The 25287-nt window shown below is 35.7% G+C and overlaps 1 protein-coding gene across 1 annotated transcript in view; it reads right to left on the bottom strand.

The window, feature by feature from the left end:
• The window catches only part of USO1 (USO1 vesicle transport factor), a 94969-nt gene that overhangs the window by 48317 nt on the left and 21365 nt on the right, over positions 1-25287 (bottom strand). Inside the window, exons 2-4 of the mRNA XM_030877894.3 lie at positions 19157-19243; positions 19015-19079; positions 11947-12023 (exon numbers count right to left, since the gene is read on the bottom strand). Coding sequence (XP_030733754.1) covers positions 11947-12023; positions 19015-19079; positions 19157-19243 — 229 coding nt within the window. The remainder of the gene's footprint in view (positions 1-11946; positions 12024-19014; positions 19080-19156; positions 19244-25287) is intronic.

The raw sequence follows: 25287 nt of genomic DNA, 5'->3' as shown, positions 1-25287 counted from the left end.
CAACATATATGTCTTATAGTTATTCGGCAATAAAACCAGAATTTGCATTTAAGTTTTCACTTATTCTTTAAAAGATTTTATATTTGTCCTTAACACTTAAAAGTCTTTAAGCTGGGGCCTCCCTGGTGGTGCAGTGGTTGAGAGTCCGCCTGCCGATGCAGGGGACACGGGTTCGTGCCCCGGTCCGGGAGGATCCCACATGCCGCGGAGCAGCTAGGCCCATGAGCCACGGCCGCTGAGCCTGCGCATCCGGAGCCTGTGCTCCGCAATGGGAGAGGCCCCAACAGTGAGAGGCCCGCGTACGGCAAAAAAAAAAAAAAAAAAAAAGTCTTTAAGCTATTTGTTGTTTCAATGTACTTTGTCAAAAAAATGTGAAGGATCACTAAAAACTGAAGCAACAACTGCCAAAGCAAATTATCATTTAAAATCTGCCTACTCTAATAAATGCAATTGAGAGATGGCAAATACACTACTCCCCATCCCCTTACCCATTCCAGACATAGCTAAGCCTTTTCCACATATTGCTCCAGGCAGTGACTATAAACCAAAGGAGTTGGCAGTTAAGATCAAACATATTTATTATCTCTCAAATAGTTCTTTTTTAAATGTGAGATTTTAATATTAATATACTTTAGAAATGGAAAAAACCCAGCAGATGACAAGAATAGCAAGACAATCTGACAGTGACAGTGATAATCTCATCTAATTATTTGTAGAGAAAAGAAAAAAAAGAAGAGACCAAAAGTAGAAAAGAAATATTTTAATGTTCTGGGTTATTAATAAAACCTAATTTCTCACATATTGATTAATATGCTAGGTTTATCCTTCGGAAACCCTAAGAAATATTTCTTTTATCATCTCTTGCATCAGTAAAAGAATTCAGTTTCTGAACCTTAAAACTACATTACTTAAACAAAAAATACTTTACTTTTAAAAGGACTAGTCTGGCTGTGCTAAGATGTCAGGGAAAGAGGGAAATAATAAGGAGAGCGATTAGGAGACAATAATCAAGGTAAGTGGTGAAACTGACTTAGACACTGGTTACAATTCTTATGAAAATAGAAGGAACAAGATTTGTTGGCATATTCCTTACAGGGGTATGAGAAGGGGGGAAAAAAAAGGAAAGGTGGTTCTAAGGTTTCAGCCTAAAGAAGTGGAAGGATGGCACTGCCACTTACTGAGATTGGAAACACTGGAAGAAGCAAGTTGAGAGTATAGACAGAATCATAAGTTTAGTTTTGGATGTGTTAAGTTTGAGATATAAAAATTTGAGTGGAGATATCAATCAAGTAAGCAGTTGGATAAACACAAGCACAGCTGTCAGTGGATAAGTTTGGGTTGGACATATACATTAGAACGATAAACATAAAAATGATATTTAAAGTCACAAGATTGGATGATACAGGGCATCTACAAAAAACATAGCTAACATCAAACTTAATGGTAAAAGATTGAATGCTTTCCACTTAAGATGAGGAAAGAGGCAAGAATATCTACTTTCACCAATTCTAATCAACATTGTACTGGAGATCTTAGTGCCATAGGGTAGGAAAAAGAATAAAAGGCATACAGACTGGAACGGAAGAAGTAAAACTGTATTTACAGATGACATGTTTGTCTATGTAGAAAATCCTATGGAATCTACAAATAACTTACTAGAGAGTGAATTTAGCAAAGTTAAGTGGAATCAAAGGTCAATATACAAAATTAATTGCATTTCTATATACTGGTGATGAACAATTAGAAATTCAAATTTAAAAAACAGCACCAATTAAAACAGCATCAAAAAGTATTAAAGACTTAGGGATAAATCTGATAAAAAATGTACAAGACCTATTTACTTTGAAAACTCCAAAATGGTGCTGAGAGAAATTAAAGACTTAAATAATATATATACTGTGTTCTTGTATTAGAAGGCACAGTATTGTTAAAATGTCAGTTTGCCCCAAATCAATCTGTAGATTTAACAGAATCCCAATCAAAATCTCAGTAAGTTTTTTCTGTAGAAATTGACAAATTGATTCTAAAATTGATATGGGAGCGTGAAGGACCAAAAAGAGCCAAAATAATTTTGAAAAAGAACAAAGTTGGAGGACTTACACTACATAATTTCAAGATATAAAGGTGGGGTAACCAACACATGTCACGTAGGCAAAATGACAGACATAGAGACCAACAGAATAGGAAGTCCAGAAATAGACCCATTGGCTCACAGACCTAATCATGAGAGTTAAAACTATGAAACTTTTAAAAGAAAACACAGGAGAAAATCTTAGTGATTTTAGGTTTGGCAAAGGTTTCATAAGTAGGAAACAAAAGGTCCAAATTATATAAGAAAAAAATTGATAAACTGGAGTTAATCAAACTTAAAAATTTTGCTCTTCAAAAGACAATGTTAGGAAAATAAAAAGGCAAGTCACAGACTGGGAGAAAGTATTTGTGAAATATACATCACAAGGACTTATATCTAGAATGTATACAGAACTCTTACAACTCAAGTATAAGAAGACAATCCAGTAAAAAATGAACAAAAGATTTGAATAAACACTTCACCAAAGAATGAAAAGGTATATGGATGGCAAATAATCACATCAAAAATTGTTCAATATAGGGCTTCCCTGGTGGCGCAGTGGTTGGGAGTCTGCCTGCCGATGCAGGGGACACAGGTTCGTGCCCCGGTCCGGGAAGATCCCACATGCAGCAGAGCGGCTGGGCCCGTGAGCCATGGCCGCTGAGCCTGCGCGGCGGAGCCTGTGCTCTGCAACGGGAGAGGCCACAGCAGTGAGAGGCCCGCGTACCGCAAAAAAAAAAAAAAGTTCAATATAATCATTCATTATGAAAACACAAATTAAAACTACCGTGAGATACTATTTCACACCTACTAGAACACCTAAAATTTAAAAAAACAGACCATATCAAGTATTGGAGAGGATGTAGAGGAACTAGAATTCTCATACACCACCAGTGGCAATGTAAAATGGTACAACTACTTTGAAAAACAGTTTGGCAGTTTCTTATAAAGTTAAATATACACCTACTATCACTTAGCCATTCTATTCCTAGGTATTTACTCAAGAGAAATGAAAATACATGTCCACAAAAAGACTTGTACATAGTACGAAGCTTCAAATGTAACAGCTAAAAACTTGGAAACAAGCCAAATGCCCACCAACAGGGGAATGGATTAACAAATTGTTATATACTCACACAACAAAATATCAATACTACTCAGCAATAAAAAGGACTAACCTATTGATACACACCATGAATGAAACTCAGAATAATTATGCTGGGTGAAAGAAGCCAGACCAAAAGAACCAAAAAGAGAGTATATACTGTATGATCTCATTTACATAAAATTCTAGAAAAATGCAAAGTAATCTACAGTGATCACAGATCTATGACTGATGGGGCTAGAAGGAGGAGGAATGGATTACAAACAAGCACAAGGAAACTTGGATATGTTCATTATTTTGGTGGCGGTGGTGATGGTTTCATGGGTTTATACATGTCAGCACTCATGAAATTGTACATCTGTACATTTATTATATTTCAATTATAATTCAATAAAGCTGTGTGTGGGGAAAAGAAATCCAATTGGAGATATCAAGTAAGTATTTGAATATACAATTATGGACATCAGTGGAGAGGTCTGGGTTGGACACATATATTTGAGAGGCAAGCATACAGACTATATTTGAAGTCACAAGCCTAGATGAGATCACCAAAGGAGAGAATAGAGAAGGAAAGAAATCCGTGCCCTGGAACGTTCCAATGTTAAGAGGCTGGGGAGACGAAAGAAAACAGCAAAGGAGACAAAGATAAAGTAGCGCCATCAGACAGAAAGAAAATCAGGGGACAGTGGAGACTGAGAAATGAGTGAAAAAGTGTTTCAAAGAGAAAGGAGCAATTAACTGTCAAGTACTATCTCTGAACTTAACATGAAAGAGAAATGAGAAATTGCTAAAAGACAAATTGCTAACACAGGCAAAAGTAATTTGTTTATGAACAGAATGGCTAGGGTATGGAGTAGTCAAATACTTTCTTGAGAGGCAATACAGTAAAAAGGAAGAAGCTCACAAAGGCTTTTGAGTCAGACCAATTAAGCCCATATTCATCCATTTAGTCACATTATTTTGGGCAAATAGCCCAGATATATCAAGCTTCAGTTTCCTTAATTGTAAAATGGGAACAATTTTCTTTTACACAGGGTTTTCTTTGAGGATTCAAAATAAGTATTGATAAATCATGTAGCACAGTACTTGGTGAATAATAAGTGCTCAACTAACAACAGCAACATCATCATCTCTAAAGCAGGATTTCTCAACCTCAGCACTATTGACAATGACATTGTTGTGAGAGACTCCCTATGCATTTTAGGATGTTTAGCAGCATCCCTGGCCTTTACCCACAAGATACCAGTTGCACTCCCTTACGTATCCTCAAGTTGTGACAACCAAAAATATTTCCAGACGTTAACAAATGTCCTTTAGGTGGCAGGAGGGGCCAAACTGCCCTTAAGAACCACAGTCCTAAGATTTATTATATGCTATACATCTACATGTATTATCAAGTTTTGTTTTTTTTGGCTGCGCCACACAGCTTGTGGGATCTTAGTTCCCCAACCAGGGATCAAACGTGGGCCCTCGGCAGTGAAAGTGCAGAGTCCTAACCACTGGACCACCAGGGAATTCCCTCAAGTTTTAAAATTATACAGAACATAAATCTTCTTTTGATGATTCAAAAAAATTTTGAGATTCTTGTAAGGTTACTATTAATGAGTATTATCACCAAGATGCAAAAGATGTTTAAAGAAACGTATATCCTATGACATTCCCAGAAACATGCTTGTCTGTAAGCAAATCCTGTTATTGACATTTTACCTTATATCTCTTTCTCATAAAAGTTGCATGTAATCTCTCAAAATAAGTAGTTACTTGAGTTTATGGTTGTTTGGATGCCAAATAAAAATAAATTTCCTGGATTTTTAACATTAGTAAACTATTAATTTTTGCCCTTCAAGTTTAATTTTTTAGATTAATGGTAGCTTCAGAAGAATTGTTTAGGGAAGCAGTCATTATTTCCACTGAAATATTTCCATTATTTCAGGAAAAACAGATAGAGGGGGGCATGAAGGGATGAAAAAAAGTACACTTGAAAGCTATCTACATGTTACTGCCCCATTATTATGTCAAGGGTATTAAGTTAAGGTGGCAAAGGCTTGATGCTACAAAGGTCTAATATTAATCAGAAGGAAGTCTAATACTCAAACATAACTAGGGTGGACTCAAGGGACAATATCTATCATTGATCTGCTTAAAAGATTTCCTGTTGTTCCATTGGGAGCAGACAAAATCCTGTGCCCTAATTATTCAAACACCTCTGAACGTAAAATTTTGCATGGTACACTGTGGTTTTCAATGCTCAAAGTTGAATTTACCATGGAGTTGGAAAAAAAAATCAGACTGGTTAAGTAGCAAGAGTGCACACCCTTCCCATTTTATTTGCAAGGTGATATGATGATGGAAAGGGAGATGACAAATTGGAAAAGATATGGAAATTTGGGAGCTAATAAAATCTCCTGAAAATCTCCCTCTTTGGAATCAGCTATGAATAAGAGCCCTGATTCCCATGGTATGGTAAATGCCCTGTATTCAATAAAATTTCACAAGATTCGCTGGGCTAATGAGCCTACCTTGTTTTTACCTACCCTGGAACCCTAACAAATCATGGCTCTGTGGCGGATGGTACCAAGAACAAATACCTAGCCAAATTCTAATGAAATTCTATAGATAAAAAAGCAGATAAAGAAAACTACAAAAAGTGGCCCACATATGTGAAAATAGCTCTCCAAATACATGAGAAATCTATGTTGAAAAGGCAAGTAACTTAACTGTCTCCACCTTAGAACTGTTTCCCTCTAGAAACTACTATCCCAGCAATGCAATGACCTAATTGCGATGCTTTGTAGGGCTATTTTGCATTTGCATATTTTCATATTTATTGCATGAAACAACACTTGGGTATATAATTAATAAAATGCTTTTGAAATATAATTTACTTTACAATGGTTTTTATTTGAGTGGTGTGAATACAGTAGAGAATATAAACTCAACTACAGGGGGCAAGACAGTAATGTATGTAAATGAAGCAGGCCAGGTATAAGACTACAGAAAGGATGGAGAGCACGTGCCCGATCTAAGGAAAACAGCAGTTACTCAGCTCCAGCTGACTCTGCTGTGGGAGAATGCAGGCCCAGGTGTTGTCGGTCTTCAGATTTTTTTTTTTTAATTTTTTTTTTTTTTTAATTTTTTTGTGTTACGCAGGCCTCTCACTGTTGTGGCCTCTCCCGTTGCGGAGCACAGGCTCCGGACGCACAGGCTCAGCGGCCATGGCTCCCGGGCCCAGCTGCTCCGCGGCATGTGGGATCCTCCCGGACTGGGGCACGAACCCGTGTCCCCTGCATCGGCAGGCAGACTCTCAACCACTGCGCCACCAGGGAAGCCCAGTCTTCAGATTTTTTAAAAAGAGAAGTTTAAAATCTAAAAACTGATGCAAAACCTCCAAATTTTTAATATTAGGAACTTATTTATTATTTAAAATACTAAGTGGCCAATCTTGCTTATAAGACAGATAACGCCCTTGGGCCCAAAGATTGTGACTTCTAGAGAAGAGCTCAAAATAAAATTCGTTGACATTTGGGAGAATATTCAAAGACTTGTAAGTTAATCTTAAAAGGAAGGGAGGAAGGGCTTCCCTGGTGGTGCAGTGGTTAAGAATCCACCTGCCGATACAGAGGACACAGGTTCGAGCCCTGGACCGGGAAGATCCCACATGCCGCGGAGCAACTAAGCCCGTGCGCCACAACTACTGAGCCTGTGCTCTACAGCCCGTGCTCCGCAACAAGAGAAGCCACCGCAATGAGAAGCCCGCACACAGCAACAAAGACCCAATGCAGCCAAAAATAAAGAAAGAAAGGGAGGAAAACCATATACAGACTTGATGGATTCTTCCCATGAAATATTTAAAACTGCTGAAATATTTTTATGTGGATAAATACAAACAATTAAGCTGTGGGTTTAAGCCTTGGTTAGCATTTCTCGAAATGCAGGATTGTGTGGCACGTTAACAGGTATCTCATGAAAGCAAGTGCAGGTGTAAAAATGTATCTGGATTAAACAAAATTGAACAGGTTTCTTTACTGCAGAATTCTCAGTATTTACTATAAGAATGTAAATTTTGTGAAGTTTCAGAGCGGGATATACTATGTTACATTTATTTAACTATAGACACCTTTTAATACAGAGAACTCTAGGTCTTTTGTGCTACACTTTAAGGAACACAGGTTTAACCCAAGAAAAAGCTTAATTCAATGTATGCATTGAGCACATGCTAATAACTTAGCAGGAAGTAGACGTAATACTGTACATTCAATTTATTCTGTAGCTATACTGTATAAAATACTATAGCTTAGCAGTATATAATTAAGATCTATGTTTTGAATTGAACTAGTAAAATATGATCCAGTTCCAGGAAGCTACAGCTCCTTCTGGTTTAACACTGTCTACTAAAAAAGTGTTAGTGAGATATACTCTACTTCCTTTAAGTTATAGTCTTAAGACAGCACTTCTGAATTTTAATGTAGAGTCCTACAAAGCTTTGCTAAGCAACTAAAGTAACATACAAAGCTATTTTGATGTAGAAGTAAATTAAGCTAAAACTACTACATTAATTATATCTAAAGGTTGTAAACCAAAACTAGATTCATGAAATATTATATCTATTTCACATGTAAGCAAAGGTGTGAGACAATTAACCATCCTTTCTCATCCAATATATTTTAAAAATTCTAGAGCTGAGTCTATTTTTTACATCCTATAGCTGATAGGATGATATAGCTGATACTTGGTATACTTATCATAACCTGTAAAAGTAAATGTCCCTTTACTGTAAGATAAATGAAAAATTAAGAATAAAATGGCCCTTTGATATTATAGTGAAAATAAACCTATGACAGGTACATGAAATTAAAGACTGCTTTTTAAAAAGTCCTTATATACCTCTGGAAACATTTCAGGCCTATTTATGTAACTGGCTTTTAACTAAATATTTGTATATACATTTATTCTTCATATGTATTTAGTTGTATTTTTTCCAGCGGTATAAACAATATTAAAAAACATTCTGGGGCTTCCTTGGTGGCGCAGTGGTTGAGGGTCCGCCTGCCGATGCAGGGGACGCGGGTTTGTGCCCCAGTCCGGGAGGATCCCACGTGCCCTGGAGCGGCTAGGCCCGTAAGCCATGGCCGCTGAGCCTGCACGTCCGGAGCCTGTGCTCCGCAATAGGAGAGGCCACAAAAGTGAGAGGCCCGCATACCGCAAAAAGAAACAAAAAACAAAAAATAAACATTCTGGACCTTCTCTTTGGAACTCCACTCCATATCAAGTTCATAACCCATATTATGGAGGACAAAACGGCTTTATAGAAAGAGATATTCTAATAAAAGTAGTCCTATCTCAGAGTGAGGGAATATCAAGTAACCTTCTTTTACACTGTGGTCAATTCGTTAAACAAGTACATCTATTTTTTTTAACATTTGTCTGCATCGTATAAACTAGTTATATAAATTATAAGATTTAATAAAGAATCTAGTCAGAAAATGGTCATAATTTATTAAATCAGAAATCTATGGAATACAAAAAAATGTATCAAAAAAAATCCTGTTACCCTACTTACTAGACAATACTATATAATTTACATGATCACAGGGTTTTCATTTTCTCATCTTTTTAGAAAAGAAAAATGTCACCTACCTCACAGGTTGCTATGAGGATCAAATAAGATAATTGACATAAAAGCACTGTAAAATTTAAAGCTCTATACAAATATGATGAAATAATAATAGAAACAACAGCTACTGATCTGTACTACTCAACAAGGAAATAGCACTGTCACAAGAGTCAAGGCATAATGCTCAATATTATCTGCTTTCAAACAAGGGGTTCAAATTTCACAAAAGGTAATGCTATACAGCTTAATAAGTTAGTTTCTTTGTTAGTTTCTTGTTAGGTATAGGCAATTTTGTTACGTACCATTTTAAACCTACTTTAGAAAAGGATTTTTTCTTCCTCATTTTAAAAAGTTAAGGATCTTACGAAAAATGGTAAAACAAAATAAAATGTGGTTACTTAAATTATGAGGAAAAGAAGTATAATGTTAAAAGTAAATGGAACTTGAAAAGGATCACCAGAAAAAAGAAAGACAGTATTGGTGAGTTTTATAAATTAATATAAAAAATGTCAGTAACCAGACATTATTGTGCATGCATTATTTTAAAGGGACAATATCAACATACAAGTATTCTCTGAACTGGAATACCTTCCAGTTCTTATTGAATATAGGTAAAATTTATATGTATACATATATATGTATACATTTTCAAATATTATTTTTATTTTTAAATAAACTGCCTCAAAATTTTTTCCCCAGGAAGTATATAAAAAGTAATTCGAATAGATTGTCCTACCAGAGAAAAAGTTTAATTTTGTTAAAATATGCACTAGAATATTTTCTGTTCTGGACAATAGATTTAGTAGCCATAGAAACAATAAATAGTAATATAAGATTATCAAATATTCCTCTTTCATGAAGAAATTCATATATAGTGAAACAAATCTCAAGACTTTTTGTACCAGCCAGAAGAAACTCACTTGACAGTGTCCTTTTATATTATCAGAAATTATGCCTAAAAGCATCATGCATATTAAATGCAATCTTTTACCTTCAACATCATCTGAAAAGGTAGACAGAAATAAATAAAAAGTGGGTGATAAAAAAAAGTTTCTTATGTAATAGTATTCACAATAAAATAAATAAGAGCTTAAAAACATCAAATAAACAATATAATCTCTTGAAAGAAGAGACTCATACTCATTTTACTCAAATCTGAGATATCCTAATAGAGATACAGCATATGCTATAAATGTAGGATTATGAGACATATTTATCAATAAATTGAAGGGTTATTAAAATATCCTCAAGGTAAAGAACTCTAAAATGAAGTTCATTATGGCAGCTAAGAATTATCTTTTGATGAAGCAGTAAAGAGAGAGTATCAATAACAGAACTGAAGGCCATATTTCTCAATATCTAGATTTTAAAAAATTGACTCTTTCAGGCTATTACCCTAACTTCATATTTTAATCTTTCCTAGAAGAAATGATTCTACTACTGTTTCTCCAAAGAATCGTTTATCCTGTTTCATCCAAAGAATCATTTTTAGATGTTGAATTAAAAATAAGGAGCCCAGGGGCTTCCCTGGTGGCGCAGTGGTTGAGAGTCCGCCTGCCGATGCAAGGGACGTGGGTTCGTGCCCCGGTCCGGGAAGATCCCATATGCCGCGGAGCGGCTGGGCCCGTGAGCCAGGGCCACTGAGCCTGCGTGTCCGGAGCCTGTGCTCCGCAATGGGAGAGGCCACAACAGCAAAAACAAAAAACAAAAAAACAAAAAAAAACAAAAACAAAAATAAGGAGCCCAAATACATTAAGAGAAGCAAAAAGTTAAACTTTAAACATTATTAGATTGCAAATTTATAATAAAGGAAAACTGCCTAATTGATGCTATATAGTTTTTTAAAACACAAAAATTATCACTACAAACTAGAAAAGAGCTAAATTTTCCATCTGAAACAACTAAGAAGAGTCTTTTTCTTTAATGTTTTCTAACAAGTGTATTGTATCTAATTTTCTCATCTGAGAAATGACTAGGAGAAATAAGTATCTTTACCTTCAAAGTGTGTTCTTGCGTGTACTGTATTTAAGTATTGTCATGTGACTGACAGCCTCTTTTTCCATGGGAACCAAATTATGTTTACTAAAGATTTTCTACTAAAGAAATTAATAAAGTTAAATTGTCAGCTAGATATCACAGAGAAATAAAAATTTAAGAAAAAGGATATTCAAGTCTAAGAAATTGTGACTATTCAGGACAATCTAGTTTCAAATGTTCCTACTACTGGTATTTTGTGAAGTTAATATCTACATATATTTCTGTTCTACTTTTATTTCAATAAAATATGTGCAAACTCAATATTATCTACATTTCCTTATGCCTTGTCTACTCAGATTTTGGAAGACCCTATAACTTCCGTCTAAATTAGACTTATAAAATGCATGAATATTGCCCTTCTGATTGTCTAGAAAAATGAAAGACCCACTGTGTCCTCCTACAACAGCCAATGTGATATGAGGAAAGCACTCTTCAACAGCACTGTAAAATGTTACTCAGTGCATGTTTTTACAATAAATGGAACAAAATGTATAGGCCTCCAGTCAAGTATTTCACATGCTGGGAGTTCCCTGGTGGGCCTAGCGGTCAGGATTCCAGGCTTTCACGGCTGTGCCCTGGGTTCAGTCCCAGGTCTGGGAACAGATCCTGGAAGCTGCGTGGTGTGACCAAAACAAAACGAAACAAAACCTTCTAAATTTAAAAAATTGCTGCTCTTTATAAGTTAACATAAGTCTTATGTGAAAAGTTTAAGTATATATCAGGAAAAACCCTCTAACTTCATACTGCTCACCAGGTAACATATAAATAAAATAGTTTGATTTTTAATCAATTGCCAAAAATGATTATTTAATCTAGAGAATACTAATATTCATTCTGCTCAACTAAAATCAATACAAAGAGAGGGAAAAATATTTTTTGAAAAAGAAGAATGTAATTCCATCTCCAAATCACATACAAAGCAATCATCTTAAAGATATTTTTCTGGAACTAAGCCAATGTCTTCCCTTTACTGATGAAAAACAAAAAAAGAAGAAAAAAAGAAGAAAAAAAGAAAAAATCCTTATAAATAAATTTATAAAATAAACTCAACCTTAAACCAGCAAAATTGGCACAATCCAGTTGATTTTATGTACAGAGAACACAGTAAAAGAAACTTACCTACTTCTTCTTCTTCATCATTAGATATTATATTATACAGTGTGTCCAAAGCATAACCTATTATTTCAGAATCCGAACTGGAAGAAAGAAATTATTATACTTATACACTGCTAGTTAGAGTATAGCTGTTATGACCATTTTATACTCTTATTTAACAAGACTGTAGGAAACATTAATCCCATTTCTGAAAACCTACCCTAAGAAAATATCAGAGTGCAAACTGTAAAGATGTATAAATGTTCATTTTTATTTATAATAGTGAAAAATTAGAAGCAATCTAAATGTCCAATAATTTTTTTAAAAAGTGTGGTAAATCCATACCTATAGCAATTATAAAATGTATTTTTAAAGAATGTTTAATGACATGGTAATTAAAACACCCTTGATTTAGTGCCAGTAGGAAAAAACTGAATATTAACAATTAATGTGCACAATGATCAAATCTAGCAAAAAATATATATATACATTCATGTGTCTATATACATTTTAAGAAAACCTTATAAATAAATTTGTAAAATAAACCCAACTTTAAAACCAGCAAAATTAGTACAAGCCAGGTAATTTTATAAGTCTGTGTGTATGTTTACCTATATGCTTTATAATATATATAATCTTTATATAACATATATATGTTTATATAAACATAACAGTGTTATCTCTAGTTGGACCTCTAGAATTTGTTTCCCTGATTTATATCTTATTTTCTAAAAAAAAAAAACTTATGGTAAACATGTACTATTTATAATATCAGGAAGTGTAAGATTTTTTTCTTTTTTTCTTTTCTCTTTTGTTTCAGGAAGTATAAGATTTTTTAGTTGTTGATAAACAGACAAATTTTGAAAGCATGATGGAGGATGATGGCATTTAGAGTGAAAAGCAAGAGTGAGATACAGGTCAGAAAGATTCAGTGAATATGAAGAAGTGGCTAGGAGTGAAAGCAAAGATGAGGGACAAAAGGGGTCAGAACCAGAGGATATAAATCTCAAATGAAGTGGGTCTTTTGAATTATTATTATTTATCATTCTTGTTTTTGAGAAATTTTGAGGGACATCTTTTAAGAGACTATTGAGAAAGTAGGAACAGAAGGGAACTTCCTGAAAATGAAAATCCAACAACTAACATATGTAATGGTGAAAGACTAAATGCTTTACCCCTAAGATGAGGAACAAGATAATGATGTCTCTTCCAGCCACTTCTATCCAACATTGAACCTGAGGTTCTAGCTCGAGCAATTAGGCAAGAAAAGGAAATAAAAGGCATACAGATTGGAAAGGAAGAACTAAAACTACACCTATTCCCAGATGACATGATCTTGTACAGAGAAAATCCTAAGGAATCCACTAAACACCTATTAGAACTAGTAAACAAATTCAGCAAAATTGAAGGACATATGCTCAATATATATAAAAAAAATCAGTTGTATTTCTGTATACTAGCAATAAACAATCAGAAAATAAAATTAAAAGAACAATTCCATTTAAATAACATAAAAAAGATTTAAATACTTTGGAATAAATTTTACTAAAGTACAAGACTGAAAACTACAAAACACTGTTGAAAGAACTTACCTAAAATTCAAATAAATGAAAAGATAATCTGTGTTCATGAATAGGAAGATGTAATGCTGTTAACATGGTAATATACCCCAACTTGATTTACAGATTCACACAATCCCTATAAAAATCCCAGCTGCCAGCTGATCATAAAATCTGTATGGGAATTCAGTGTATCCAGAATAGCCAAAATAATCTTCAAAAACAAAGTTGAAGGACTCACATTTTCTGATTTCAAAACTTACCGCAAAATTATAGTAATCAAGACTGTGGCACTGGCATAAGAATAGACATAGAGATCAACAGAATAGAGAGCCTAAAAGTAAAGTCTAACATTTATTTCAATTGATTTTTGGCAAGGATGCAAAGACCATTCAATGAGGAAAGAACAGTCTCTTGAACAAATGGTGCTAGGACAACTAGATATCCACATGCAAAAAACTGAAGCTGGACCCCTACTTCACACCATATACAAAAATTAACTCAAAATGGGATATAAGATCTAAATGTAAGAGCTAAAGCTATAAAACTCTTAGAAGAAAACACAGGTACAAATATTCAAAGCATTAGATTAGGCAATGGTTTCTTAGATTTGACACCAAAAGCATAAGCAAGAAAAGATAAAACAGATAAACTGCATTTTGTCAAAATTAAAAACTTTTGTCCTTCAAAGGACACTATCAAGAAAATGTCCTTTGGGGCTTCCCTGGTGGCGCAGTGGTTAAGAATCCACCTGCCAATGCAGGGGACACGGGTCTGAGCCCTGGTCCAGGAAGATCCCACATGTGGCAGAGCAACTAAGTCTGTGCACAACTACTGAAGCCTGCACGCCTAGAGCCCATGCTCCGAAACAAAGAGAAGCCACCACAATAAGCCTGTGCACCGTAATGAAGAGTAGCCCCCACTCGTCGCAAGTAAAGCCTTCGTGCAGCAACGAAGACCCATCGCAGCCAAAAAAAAAAAAAAAAAAAAATACAATAAATAAATTAAAAGAAAAAAAAGTGTCCTTTGACGACCCAAAGAATGGGAAAAAAAATATTTGCAAATCATGTTAAGGGACTTGTATCCAGAATGTATACATACAATTGGATAATAAAAAGACAAGTAACCAAATTAATAGCAGGCAAAAGACTTAGACATTTCTCTAAAAAAGATATACAAGGGGACTTTCTCGGTGGTCCAGTGGTTAAGATTACACGCTTCCACTGCAGGCGGCCCGGGTTCAATCCCTGGTCAGGGACCTAAGATCCCACATGCCTCGGGGCCAAAAATAATAATTAAAAAAATTAAAAAGATACACAAATGGTAAATAAGTACATGAAAAGATACTCAATATCATTAGTCATTAGGTAAATACAAATCAAAACCAAAATAAGATGCCAAGTTCACCCACTAGGATGGCCATTTTAAAAAAGGGACAATAACAAGTGTTGGTGAGGAGAAATTGGACCTTTATACACTTCAGATGAAGATATAAAATGGTGCAGCCTCCATGCAAGAGTTTGGCAATTTCTTAAAAAGTTAAACCACATGACTCAACAATTGCATTCCTTTGTATAAAACATATGTTCACACAAAAACTAGTACACAAATGTTCATAATAACGTTATTCATAACAGCCAATAAACAGAAATATCCCAAATGTCTGTCAACAGAAGAATGGATAAACAAAAATGGTATATCCATACAATGGAATATTATTCAGACAGAAAAGGGATGAAATACTAATACATGTTATAACACAGATGGACCTTGAAATATTATGCTAAGTGGAAGCAGACAGACATAAAAGCCACACATTGTATGATTCCATTTACATGAAATGTCCAAAACAGTCAAATTTATATAGACACAAAGGAGATTGGTGGCTGCTAGGCACTGCGGGAGGAGGGAATAGGCAATGACAACTAATGGATACTGGATTTCTTTTGAAGTGATGAAAATGTTCTAGAATTAGATAGCGGTGATAGTTGCACAACTTTGTGAATATACTAAAACCATTGAAATGTACACTTAAAAAAAAACAACAAAAAACTGAGGTGTCATGGTTTGGAAACAGTTTCCATCAGACAACTTTCAGGCCCTGAGTGTGGGACTTGGGAGAACTAGCAGTCTCTCCTCAAGATGGCTATCAAGAGAAGCAGACCCATGGACAGATGGAGAGTTTCAAGCCAGGCCAAGAAAGGGAATGCAACTCTCTGTGATGTAGCCAGGCATGAAGGGGATTCAGCTGAAGGATTCTGAGAGTGTTAGTTAGGCCAAGAGCAGAAGCATAAAAGAGTAATGAAGATGAGAAGTGGAAAGAGATGGCTGCAGAATATAGACCTTTGCAATCAATGAAGTTAAGAAAACACTCACAGAACATTTTGAGAACAGAAGATAACAGATAAGTATTGGAAGCAAATGGAAAGGGAATTTAGCACAAGAGAAGGAATGAAACACAAGAAGGCTCAGAGAAGTTTGGCTTTGTTTGTTGCCTAAGGGTCATAATAAAACACCCATCAGCCTCTAACGTGATCAATTATTAGTTCACACATTCACCAGGCTATATGGTATACCTTATTTCTAAACATGGTGCCTGGCACATAGTAAATGTGCTATAAATGTTTTAAAAAATATATTTCTTAACCTTTATATCAAGAGTATCTACACATTTATTTTCTACTGTGCACTAAAAATGACAATAAGGGCCACTTTACATAGAGGTAGATTCTGTTTTCCATATCAAGATGTTAGTCGTTTCATTACCAACTTTATAAGACTCAGTGAGAAAATGTATACATAAAGACACATGAAATAAAAAAAAGAAAAATTATATGTATGTATAATAATCACACTGAAGTTTTTTTGACCTAAGGCCCATTTTGTCGTAACTTGGAATACTGTTTAAAGCAGGTAACTAACTTGGGTTATTTTATTAGTTTTCTACTGATGCTGTAATAAATTACCACAAACTCAGTGGCTTATATAATACAAATATAGTACCTTACTGTTCTGGAAGTCAGAGGTCTGAAATGGGTCTCACTGGACTAAAATCAAGGTCTCACCAGGGCTGCCTTCCTTTCTGATGGCTTTAAGGGGAGAATCCATTTCCTTGCCTTTTCCAGTTCTAGAGGCCTCCTTTCATCTTTAAAGCCAGCAAAGACAGGTTGAGATCTTCTCATATCACCTCATTCTGACCTCCTCTTCTGCATTCCTCTTCTAGTTTTAAGAAGCCTCAGGATTATACTGGGCCCACTTGGATAACCCAACATAATCTCCCCTATCTCAAAATCCATAACCTAATCATATCTTCAAAGTCCCTTTGCCATCTAAGGTAACATTCATAGGTTGTGCTGATAGCATATAAATATCTTTGGGGGAACCATTACTCTGCCTACTGCAGTTGCCCACTCTGGTGTTAATAAAACAGAGAGTCCCGACATATCCAGTGGATTTATTCAAACACATTAGAATTAGTTGGATATGAAAGGTAGCCAATGTGGGTCACACTGAGGAGGATAGAAAAGGTTCTAATTGGTATGAACAAGCAGCTGGGCATTGCTGAAATATAATTTAAAAAGGGGTTATGAGGTTAGACAAGCAGCATCTTGATCTTTAAAAAGCTTATATGCTTTGCTTTGAGGAACTTGGACTTCACACTGCACGGAGCTGTGAAATACATTAAATAGGTGAGTGATAGAAGATTTACATTTCAGACAGAAATGTAAATGAAATGAAATTCTTGAAATGAATGGAAGGACAAAGAGATCAGAGGCAAAGAATACAGTTTGAGGTGGTGGTGTTTTTTTTCTTTTTTAAATTTATTTATTTATTTATTTTTGGCTGTGTTGGGTCTTCGTTTCTGTGCAAGGGATTGCTCTAGACGCTGGGAGCGGGGGCCACTCTTCATCGCGGTGCACGGGCCTCTCACTATCGTGGCCTCTCTTGTTGCGGAGCACAGGCACCAGACGCGCAGGCTCAGTAGTTGTGGCTCACGGGCCCAGCTGCTCCGCGGCGTGTGGGATCTTCCCAGACCAGGGCTTGAACCCGTGTCCCCTGCATTGGCAGGCGGATTCTTAACCACTGTGCCACCAGGGAAGCCCGTGGTGGTTTTAAAATATGTCAAAAAACCCTCTTTGATACAGCTCCTTTCAAAAGGTGGACCCTAATTCTCCTCTTTTTAAGTGTAGGCTGTCTTTATTTACTTGCTTCTAATAAAATGTGATGGGATTGATGATATGTGACTTCTGAGACTAAGTCCTACAAGGCATTGTGGCTTTGTTCTCTCTCTAGGATCACCTGCTCTGGGAGAAGCCAGTTCCCATATCATGAGGATGCTCAAGCAGCCCTACAGAGAGAGCAACAAGGTGAGGTACTGAGGCCTCTTGCCAACAGCAGTGTTAGTGAGCCATCTTGGAATCAGATACTCCAGCCCCAGTCAGGCCTTCAGATAACTGTACTCCTGGCTGACATCCTGCATGCAACCTCATGAGAGACCCTGAGCCAGACCACCTAGCTAAGCCACTTCTGAATTCCTGATCCACAGAAACTGTGACATTAATATTTGTTATTTTGAGCCAGTAAGTTTTGAGGTAATATGTTATGCAGCAATAGATAACTAATACAGCGGCTATGTAAATGGCTTAAGTGATTAATATTGAGAGCCAGAACTAAGACCAACAATGGAAATCAAGAAAATTCACGGATTCCAGCTTCTTTTTTGTCTGGATGGGCATAATGCGTAAAGGAGAGGGATAAGTTCAGCACAAATCCTCCAGTTTCCTGTTTTAATGGAAAGGTGCTAACTGGGATGAACTTGGGTCAAAAGGCAGTTGAAGTGGATTGGGTGGGTAGGGGGGATGTGTGGAATAGGAGTAGGACAACTAGAGACAAATTAACTTTTGAACATTTATAATTTAAGATACCTCTGAGAGCTCTTGATATGGTAGAGAAGTCTGTTGAACAGCTAAAGCTTTAGGATATATTTATTAACTAGGGGTAAGATTTGAAAGTTATTCATGTATAGTTGTTAATTAAAACCAAAGAGGCAGATACTCTCTTAAAGAGAAATTGAAAGAGCAAAAATTACGCTGAGTGATTTTTCCCTTAAGACATCATTCTATTAGTACAGTTTATTTCTCTCCCCCCAAAAACAAAGTCTGGATAATTGATATACCATAATATTCATATTATATTATAGAACAGTACATTATAGTATATCTGAATGAAAATCAACACATTCATTTGGTCAATTCAAACTCCAAATTTTAAGCCTTTAATTAGCAGTAATTTCATTATATTTTTATATAATGGAAAACTTTCAACCCCTGAAGGTTGAGATTATGTCTGTCCTAATGCTTAATTAGCACAGTGGTTTGCACCTAGTATCCAATAACTGTTTACTGAAATGACAACTGAAAGTAAAAACTTAATAGCCTTAACATGTCAATCATTTCTGGAATAGTGACTGTAAAACAAATTAATTAAAATTTCAAAAAAAATTAGGGAGAAAAATCATTAAGTAGAGACATACCGATCTGTTTGTAAAACATGGATAAGATGTTCCATAGCTTGAATACCCACTTCCAAGCGATATTTCTGCACAAAAGAAAAATGTTATTTAAGTAACTAATATCCAACTTAATAAACCTAATAACTGATAAAGTGTTACAGACCTTAGATAATGATTTGAGAGCACGCACAGCATTTCTTCGATCATCCAGTAAAGTAGATGAAGCTACTCTATCACAAAGCTTTTGAATCTGTCAGGGAAAAATGAAATAGCATTAATAGAATAAAAAGAACAAAAAGGAAACATGAAATTTCCCCCCAAATTTATACATTTGGAAAAAAATCAATAAATGGGATGTCATGGAAATAGTCTTTTCACAAATCAAAATAACTAGGTAGTAGTATAATCTTGTTACAGAGATCAAACAGATTTTTCACAGAGACTTGAAAAATGGAAGTGGTGTAAGAGAAGTCAAATAAAGTAAGTCATATAAATTGAGGAATTAGGAGAAATTAGTAGAACCAGAGCTTTCTAAACATATCTATTACAGCTGTTTGAACCAAGAGGGTTGCATAATCCATTAGGGTTACGGTATATGATGGGAAGTTAACAAAAAAAAATTAAAATAACGATTGTTTCCATCATAACTTCACCCTAACGTTTCCACTATATATTTGAACGAGAAAAGTCAGAACTGTTTATCAAAAATTTAAAGTGTGCCTCAAAATTTAGAAGGGTGAAATGTTCCAAGCTTTTAATAAATTTGCAGGAATTAAAACTTGAACTGAACTTTAAAATAAACCTTGGAGCATTATTTACAATAGGAAAAAATTGGAAACAACTGTCCATCAAGAGAAGAAAAACTAAATAAATTGTGGTACATTCTTCAGTTAAATACTATGCAGCTACTCAAAAAAATTAACTGTACTGACATGAAAATACTGTGATTTAATAAATAGTGGGGAAAAAAGAGCAAATGGTAAAACTATATGTAAATTGTGAGTCCACTGTAGTAAAAGTACCAAACTGTATGTGTATGTAAAATTGCATTAAAAAAGAATTTGGAAACTAAAAACTATAAAACCTTCTAGAAGAAAGCACTAGAGAAAATCCTCGTGACTTTAAAGTAGGCAAAGTTTTCTCAGACACATACTAAGAGTATAATTGATAAAAGAAAAACATGGTAGTTTGGACTTCATCACTCCTGTTCTTCAAGAGACAGTGTTAAGAGAATGAAAAGACAAGCCACAGAATAGATGAAAATACTTGGAAAACATCTGATAAAGAACGGTTTTTAAAACCACTATACTCAGGTGCTTTACAGCTCTAACAGTTTGTTACTATTTTATTATTATTTATTCCTTAATGACAGTTCTTAGTAAGATTCTATAAATATGAGTTTGGCATAGCACAAACTTTTGCATCCTATGTATTGAAATTAATGGCTTAAATACATATAGTGTTTTCCAAATTATGTTCTATAGACTTCCAGTGTCCCAGAAGATATCAACAGACTTCCTATGATCACAGAACCAGTAGGAAACACAAGGTTATACAAAATTAAATATGTTGGGCTTCCCTGGTGGCGCAGTGGTTAAGAATCCACCTGCCAATGCAGGGGACGAAGGTTCGAGCCCTGGTCCGGGAAGATCCCACATGCCGCAGAGCAGCTAAGCCCATGTGCCACAACTACTGAAGCCCGCGCACCTAGAGCCCATGCTCCGCCACAAGAGAAGCCACTGCAATGAGAAGCCCGCGCACTGCAGCGAAGAGTAGCCCCCGCAAGCCAGCACGCACTGACGAAGACCCATCGCAGCCAAAAATAAATAAATAAATTTATTTAAAAAAAAATTAAATATGTTTCTGCACTGCAGGATTTCTAGAAGTCTTTACTATGCTGATTTGAATTTCTTCATACTGCAAATGCAGTATGTCAACCCAGCTTAGCTTTACGTTTTGATTTAATTCATTCTACCTACTCACATTTTGAAATTATTCCTACCTTAAATTGTATTTACTTCATAGTAATTATATTGACTTTCCAAAATGAAAATAATAAAGTTTTCGCTTTATTAAATAACTGGTTGATAGTTTTTCTACTACAATTTTTTTTTTACCATGAAAAAAACTACATAAATATCTCCTGAGAAGAGATAAATCTCAGAACTCTCAGCTTAAAAGAATTTCTCAAGCCAAAAAGAGTTTTCCTGAGTATGAGTATAATTTCTTCTACTTGGGTCTTGTACATCATTTGTTTTTAATTTTTTAATTTTATTTTTTTATACAGCAGGTTCTTATTACTCATCAATTTTATACACATCAGTGTATACATGTCAATCCCAATCGCCCAATTCAGCACACCACCATCACCATCACCATCCCCCCCCCGCGGCTTTCCCCCCCTTGGTATCCATACGTTTGTTCTCCACACCTGTGTCTCAACATCTGCCCTGCAAACCGGTTCATCTGTACCATTTTTCTAGGTTCCACATACATGCGTTAATAGACGATATTTGTTTTTCTCTTTCTGACTTACTTCACTCTGTATGACAGTCTCTAGATCCATCCACGTCTCAACAAATGACCCAATTTCGTTCCTTTTTATGGCTGAGTAATATTCCACTGTATATATGCACCACAACTTCTTTATCCATTCATCTGTGAACGGGCATTTAGGTTGCTTCCATGACCTGGCTATTGTAAATAGTGCTACAGTGAACATTGGGGTGCATGTGTCTTTTTGAATTATGGTTCTCTGAGTTATGCCCAGTAGTGGGATTGCTGGATCACATGGTAATTTTATTTTTAGTTTTTTAAGGAACCACCATACTGTTCTCCATAGTGGCTGTATCAATTTACATTCCCACCAACAGTGCAAGAGGGTTCCCTTTCCTCCACACCCTCTTCAGCATTTGTTGTTTACAGATTTTCTGATGATGCCCATTCTAACTGGTGTGAGGTGATACGTCATTGTAGTTTTGATTTGCATTTCTCTAGTAATTAGTGATGTTGAGCAACTTTTCATGTGCTTCTTGGCCATCGGTATGTCTTCTTTGGAGAAGGTCTATTTAGGTCTTCTGCCCATTTTTGGATACGGTTGTTTGTTTCTTTAATATTGAGGTGCATGAGCTGTTTATATATTTTGGAGATTAATCCTTTGTCCGTTGATTCGTTTGCAAATATTTTCTCCCATTCTGAGGGTTGTCTTTTTGTCTTGTTTACAGTTTCCTTTGCTGTGCAAAAGCTTTGAAGTTTCATTAGGTCTCATTTGTTTATTTTTGTTTTTATTTCCATTACGCTAGGAGGTGGATCAAAAAAGATCTTGCTGTGATTTATGTCAAAGACTGTTCTTCCTATGTTTTCCTCTAAGAGTTTTATAGTGTCCAGTCTTACACTTAGGTCCCGAATCCATTTTGAGTTTATTTTTGTGTATGGTGTTAGGGAGTGTTCTAATTTCATTCTTTTAAATGTAGCTGTCCAGTTTTCCCAGAACCACTTATTGAAGAGGCTGTCTTTTCTCCATTGTATATCCTTGCCTCCTTTGTCATAGATTAGTTGACCATAGGTGCATGCGTTTATCTCTGGGCTTCCTATCCTGTTCCATTTATCTATATTTCTGTTTTTGTGCCAGTACCATATTGTCGATTACTGTAGCTTTGTAGTATAGTCTGAAGTCAGGGAGTCTGATTCCTCCAGCTCCGTTTTTTTCCCTCAAGACTGCTTTGGCAATTCGGAGTCTTTTGTGTCTCCATACAAATCTTAAGATTTTTTGTTCTAGTTCCCTAAAAAATGCCATTGGTAATTTGATAGGGATTGCATTGAATCTGTAGATTGCTTTGGGTAGTATAGTCATTTTCACAATATTGATTCTTCCAATCCAAGAATATGGTATATCTCTTGATCTGTTGGTATCATCTTTAATTTCTTTCATCAGTGTCTTACAGTTTTCTGCATACAGGTCTTTTGTCTCCCTAGGTAGGTTTATTCCTAGGTATTTTATTCTTTTTGTTGCAGTGGTAAATGGGAGTGTTTCCTAATGTCTCTTTCAGATTTTTCATCATTAGTGTATAGGAATGCAAGAAACTTCTGTGCACTAATTTTGTATCCTGCAAATTTACCAAATTCACTGATTAGCTCTAGTAGTTTTCTGGTGGCATTTTTAGGATTCTCTATGTATAGTATCATGTCATCTGCAAACAGTGACAGTTTTACTTTTTTCCCAGTTTGTATTCCTTTTATTTCTTTTTCTTCTCTGATTGCCGTGGCTAAGACTTCAAACTAAGTTGAATAATAGTGGTGAGAGGGGACATCCTTGTCTTGATCCTGATGTTAGAGGAAATGCTTTCCGATTTTCACCAGTGAGGGTTTCCCTGGTGGCGCAGTGGTTGAGAGTCCGCCTGCTGATGCAGGGGACACGGGTTCGTGCCCCGGTACAGGAAGATCCCAGATGCCGCAGAGTGGCTGGGCCCGTGAGCCATGGCCGCTGAGCGTGCGCGTCCTGAGCCTGTGCTCTGCAACGGGAGAGGCCACAACAGTGAGAGGCCTGCGTACCGCCAAAAAAAAAAAAAAAAAAAAAAAAAATTTCACCACTGAGAATGATGTTTGCTGTGTGTCTGCCGTATATGGCCTTTATTATGTTGAGGTGTGTTCCCTCTGTGCCCACTTTCTGTAGAGTTTTTATGAAAAATTGGTTTTGAATTTTGTTGAAAGCTTTCTCTGCATCTATTGAGATGATCATATGGTTTTTATTCTTCAATCTATTAATATGGTGTATCACATTGATTGATTTGCGCATACTGAAGAATCTTTGCATCCCCGGGATAAATCCCACTTGATCATGGTGTATGATCCTTTTAACCTGTTGTTGGATTCTGTTTGCTAGTATTTTGTTGAGGATTTTTGCATCTATATTCACCAGTGATATTGGTACCTAATTTTCTTTTTTTGTAGTATCTTTGCCTGGTTTTGGTATCAGGGTGGTGGTGGCCTCATAGAATGAGTTTGGGAGTGTTCCTTCATCTCCAATCTTTTGGAAGAGTTTGAGAAGGATGGGTGTTAGCTCTTCTCTACATGTTTGATAGAATTCACCTCTGAAGCCATCTGGTCCTGGACTTTTGTTTCTTGGAAGATTTTTAATCACAGTTTCAATTTCATTACTTGTGATTGTTCTGTTCATATTTTCTGTTTCTTCCTGGTTCAGTCTTGGAAGGTTATACCATTCTAAGAATTTGTCCATTTCTTCCAGGTTGTGCATTTTATTGGCATAGAGTTGCTTGTAGTAGTCTCTTAGGATGCTTTGTATTTCTGCGGTCTGTTGTAACTTCTCCTTTTTCAATTCTAATTTTCTTGATTTGAGTCCTCTCTTTTTCTTGATGAGTCTGGCTAATGGTTTATCAATTTTGTTTATCTTCTCAAAGAACCAGCTTTTAGTTTTATTGATCTTTGCTACTGTTTTCTTTGTTTCTATTTCATTTATTTCTGCTCTGATCTTGATGATTTCTTTCCTTCTGGTAACTTTGGGTTTTCTTTGCTCTTCTTTCTCTAGTTCCTTTAGGTGTAAGGTTAGATGGTTTATTTGAGATTTTTCTTGTTTCTTAAGGTAGGCTTGTATAGCTATAAACTTCCCTCTTAGAACTGCTTTTGCTGAATCCCATTGGTTTTGGATTGTCATGTTTTCATTGTCATTTGTCTCTAGGTATTTTTTCATTTCCTCTTTGATTTCTTCAGTGATCTCTTGGTTATTTAGTAACATATTGTTTAGCCTCCATGTGTTTGTGTTATTTACATTTTTTTCCCTGTAATTCGTTTCTAATTTCATAGCGTTGTGGTCAGAAAAGATGCCTGATATGATTTCAGTTTTCTTAAATTTACTGAGGCTTGATTTTTGACCCAAGATGTGATCTATCCTGAAGAATGTTCCGTGCGCCCTTGAGAAGAAAGTGTAATCTGCTGTTTTTGGATGGAATGTCCTATAAATATTCATTAAATCTATCTCGTCTATTATGTCATTCAAAGCTTCTGTTTCCTTATTTGTTTTCATTTTGGATGATCTGTCCATTAGTGTAAGTGAGGTGTTAAAGTCCCCACTATTACAGTGTTACTGTTGATTTCCTCTTTTAGAGCTGTTAGCAGTTGCCTTAGGTGTTGACGTGCTCCTATGTTGGGTGCATATATATTTATAATTGTTATATCTTCTTGGATTGTTCCCTTGATCAGTATGTAGCGTCCTTCCTTGTCTCTTGTAACATTCTTTATTTTAAAGTCTATTTTATCTAATATTAGTATTGCTACTCC

This window comes from Globicephala melas, chromosome 5 (genome assembly GCF_963455315.2).
Source record: "Globicephala melas chromosome 5, mGloMel1.2, whole genome shotgun sequence".
NCBI lineage: Eukaryota > Metazoa > Chordata > Mammalia > Artiodactyla > Delphinidae > Globicephala > Globicephala melas.
Note: the sequence above shows the minus strand (reverse complement) of the source record. Positions and strands in the feature narration are given on the sequence as shown.